Source organism: Pocillopora damicornis, chromosome 5, assembly GCF_964200805.1.
Source record: "Pocillopora damicornis chromosome 5, jaPocDami1.2, whole genome shotgun sequence".
In the NCBI taxonomy this organism is placed as follows: Eukaryota; Metazoa; Cnidaria; class Anthozoa; order Scleractinia; family Pocilloporidae; genus Pocillopora; species Pocillopora damicornis.
The window spans coordinates 26,515,181-26,519,309 of NC_142674.1; the positions used below are offsets into that span (position 1 = coordinate 26,515,181).

The window sequence follows — 4,129 nt, forward strand, 5'->3', positions numbered from 1 at the left end:
TATGTTTTCACTTCATATGAAATGAAATAAACAAGACGCATATTTGCTTTCACTCGGGCTCTCTGTTAGAAAAACAATTTGCTTTTTGTGCCTGTATCAATGATGGTCTACCGCGAACGCTGAGTGCATATTTCGTATGCGTTTTGAGCGTATTATACCTAAAGTAAGGAAGGTTTCATATTTGAGATACAGAACAAACGCTAACTGTTATTGTCAGGAAAATCACAAGTTTAACAATAGCCTGTTGTATGGAAAATATCACACTTACCTTGCGCAAGGCAACAATTCAGTCGCTTAACTCTACTAAATTGTCAAACGCAACAATCTATGTCTGTTCACGCACTTGCAACTGAGGTATTTTGAATGAATGTATCTTGAGTCGTATACGAATCAATCAGCAGTTCGGGTACGAACTGAATTAAACTGGGTACGGAACAACTCAGTGGTTGCGAAACATGATATTATAGGCGAGTGTTACTAATTAATTTAAACGACGCAAAATCTTATTAGCTTTTGAAAAATTTACAACGCCTATGAGTTTTTCAATTAATTAATTGCAGAGATGAGCTAAGTTTGCGCAGTAATATGCTTATATTGATAAAGTTCGTTATTTGATTGACTTATTACAAACGCATCATCTGGAAAATAATTCAATGAAAGAACTGAAATCATGTCTTTGATGAAAATGCTTATAGAGAGACTTAGATGTGATTCTTTTGCGAACAGATAACAGTTTAAGTAATAGCCAAGTCAAATTATCAACTCAGTTGATAAAACCAAATAATCATACTCATAGCAGCCTGCAAGAAATCAGTGAAATATCTTTGATGGGGGTAAAGACGATTTTTTTTTGCAAGCAGGAGTTTGTTTTTGATTTTTTCGAAGCAGAAATTTCAGACTTCTTAAAGCAGAGTTTTTTTTCAAAGAACACAAACATGCGCAAAAAGAATATGTTTCCGCAGAGTAAAACCTTCGCAAGGTTTTTTTTTTTTTAATTTCATGGTATCGCGCACCAGGAGAGTAACACCTAACCTCGGATCAGTAAATCAACGTTCTACGGAAAAGTTTATCGCTGCATTATTGATCTTCTAAAAAGAGTGGGCAGGTGACACATTTTGCTATCCTTTGTATTCGAGGACACTTACAAGGTGAGATATTTCTTTTTATGGTACAGCTAATTAACTTGTTAACAATCAACTCAAGTTCTTTTCAATTCCTTTTTGATTTGTAAACAATAAGCAGCACGCCTCCTCGTACGCTATAAAGTTAGGTCACTAATTTTAGATTAGGAGTTTGAAAGAGTCACAACTTGAGTTGTTGAACAGTTTCTACAGTCATGTCTTCTTGTTTTAGAAATGCTCTCACCGAAGTTCCCACGATAGAGTCCGTGAAACGGCAAGTGGACCTCGATGAGCGAAGTAGCCTCGAAATGGAATCCGAATTCCTCCGAGCACCTACAAGGGGTACGAAAAGGAGTCGTCGCTTAGACTTCGAAAAAACCGACCCATCGGTGCTGTTACGTTTTCCTAGTAAGTAAATGGTTACGAAAAAATTGGGCATTCATAGAAGGAAGTGCACAGCTATAAATACAGATAGTACTCGGTGATAGTACTCGGTGACTCCCCAACGGTCGGTAAGAGGTTGATTTCATGTGACATGGAGAAAGAGAGTGAAAATAATGGATGTCTTTAAGAAAAGGCTTGACTATGTATTTATAACAGATAGAAGACGCGTGCTTATGCAACAGGCTATCATTTCTTTCTTTGGTTGCCAATCTGTCACAATTGTTGTTATCTTTTCTTCTTGTCAATAACATCGTTGCAAAGAAAAGCCGTGCGGGTGGTCGTTCCATTAATTTTCCTTTCGGTGAAGATTTTGAAATGGGGAGCGCTTATATGTAGAACAGAACTTTTTTTGGGACCGAGAATTCTAAATAACACTTCGGGGAACACAGTCGTTGAAAAGAGTTAGAAAGCATTATTTCGTTTGTTATTATTTAATAAGAAAGCAATATTCAGTTCTGGTATGATAACGCACTCATTCTTGTTACAGATTTTGAGGAACAGATAGCATTTCACTCAGAGGCTTTGCGTTGGAACTCCTGTAGAAGCATCTTCTCGGCTATGCAAAAGGATAAACTTGAAGCTATGTTCCTGAAGAATAAGTATCCCACTCGCGCAGAGAAAGCGACTTTGGCTGCGACTTTAGACATTACCATAAACAAAGTACAGGTAAGGATATTCAACTTCTTGATTTTCACCCAAGCTTATTAAGAAAAGTGACGAATATAAAGTGACGGTCTATATAAAAATAATGGCCAACGGCTTGACTCTTTCGTTGGTTTATTCAATTTTTACTGGGAACGCCAAGTCTTCGATCTATGTTCTTACATTGTGTGGTGGCAGAGTACGGAATTTTTGCAGCGGCCGATCGAAGAAACGGGAGCGCGAAAAATGGTGGGGTCAGCCGTTTCCCTGACGACCACGATTACCGTTTGTTGTTCACCCGCTCACCGCTTGCTCTCATTGACGAGAGGGTCTGGAACTGGTAGATGATAGATTTCTTTAAATTGTATAAAGTAAAGTCAAAGCTCAAAAGTCTGTGTTCGTAATTGTATTCCACTTTTTGTTGACATTGAATATTTCAATTCACTCCTTACTATTGCGAATACTCCGTGGTATTGCGAATAATGAAAACTAAAAACTAAAAAAGCATGAGTACAGTTCTTTAGAAACTAATATCTTATTTCTTGAAATGGTTAAATTGCTCTATCTTTTTCATTTTCTAACAGACCTGGTTTAGTAATCGTCGCAAAAAGTGGAGAAGACAACAGAAGAAAAAAAATGCGGGTCCCTTTGGTCAGTCCTCAGTTCTTCCTCGATTGTCTCTTATTAAGCGAACCTCTCAGAGCACTGCCAGCCTCCAATGTTACTCACAGTGCCCTATACAACAACCAGAGCAATCTCAGCCTCCATCTTCCGCTCTGCACCAGGCTACAGTTCCGTTCGCTCCATCGCTACAGACTGCCCAGTCCTTTGTTTCTTGTAACCAGATGTATCTGCAGGAATACCAACCACAGCCGAAGTCTTCGCAACGACCCTTCTCCCCGCAATACTACGCCGTGCCTAATCTACCTGCTGTTGCAGAAACCATATCGCCTCCTTACCTGCCATTTTCTCAATTGATGCAGAGAATCCCACAGCGGTATCCAAATGCCTATCTCCCTCCGTTTCATTCCAAAGATTCAGAGCCTTCCCAAACTACATGCCAACCGATGGACGCGTTTCATGCCTCCAAAGCAGAGTCTACCCGTCTGGCAGATGAATTCCCGTTCTCATACTCCATCGCCAAAGAAATGCCGCATATCTTCGGTAACATGGTAGACGATGAAGTCCTGGACCATCCACTCACTCCCTCTTTTGAGTGTTCATCAGACCTTGCTCCATCAAGAGAATTTGTAACGCACGAGTCATGCCAGTTCGGTTTTACCACAACTGATTTCAGCGACTGTGTTTTGCCTGAGCAGAGTGAAATTTCGCGGAACAGGCCGCACTCCTGCTGCTTTGGGGGGAACAGTGTGCAGTCTCATCCCCTTATAAAAGAACCGTCTTACGGCCTCATGTCAGAGGGAAGAAGTTTGAGGTTTTTACAGGCACGATTGAGCGAACTGAAAGGACATAATTTCTCACGAGGTAGTCGCTATTTTTGACTTTGAGGCAATATTTTATTATGAGCGGCTTTTTGTTTTGGCATTGCATCGTCAGATCTCCTATATCGAAGTTTTCCCTTTTATTTGTCATCAGGGCATGCAAAGGTTCCTTGTAATTTGTTAATTTACTTTGTTGATTAAATATAGTTTACTGAACAGATGTGCCTTTTGATTTGCGTGTAAAAGAAGAACGGGTAACGAGTATGACAAGACAAACAATTAAGAAGAAAAATGAAGATTTTTGGCATTTTTGCAAAAGGATTCTTGAATATTTTTATTGTAATCGTCGACATCGCGAGTTTTAAGTCTAAGGAAAGAGATAACGGTAGTTTAAGAGCACAGTCGACCGAGTGCAAGCTGAAAAAAGACTGGTTAGAGGTCAATAACGACTAGGCATTCCACGCGAAATTTGATAATAGC

The 4,129-nt window shown here is 39.6% G+C and overlaps 1 protein-coding gene across 1 annotated transcript; it reads left to right on the forward strand.

Moving 5' to 3' along the window:
* The first annotated feature begins 1,336 nt into the window (after positions 1-1,336).
* On the forward strand, positions 1,337-3,781 carry LOC149046229 (uncharacterized). Its single transcript, XM_089206034.1, has 3 exons — positions 1,337-1,463; positions 2,053-2,231; positions 2,792-3,781. The coding sequence occupies exons 1-3, from the start codon at positions 1,337-1,339 to the stop codon at positions 3,707-3,709; spliced, it is 1,224 nt and encodes a 407-aa protein (XP_089062160.1). The 3' UTR covers positions 3,710-3,781.
* Positions 3,782-4,129: the final 348 nt, after the last annotated feature.

Excerpts from the sequence above, each read along its gene's own strand:
- LOC149046229 (XM_089206034.1), top strand. The coding sequence starts at position 1,337 with ATGTCTTCTTGTTTTAGAAATGCTCTCACCGAAGTTCCCACGATAGAG. Across the intron at positions 1,464-2,052 it reads CCTCCGAGCACCTACAAGGG|ATTTTGAGGAACAGATAGCA; the intron begins GTACGAAAAGGA and ends TTCTTGTTACAG. Across the intron at positions 2,232-2,791 it reads TTACCATAAACAAAGTACAG|ACCTGGTTTAGTAATCGTCG; the intron begins GTAAGGATATTC and ends ATTTTCTAACAG.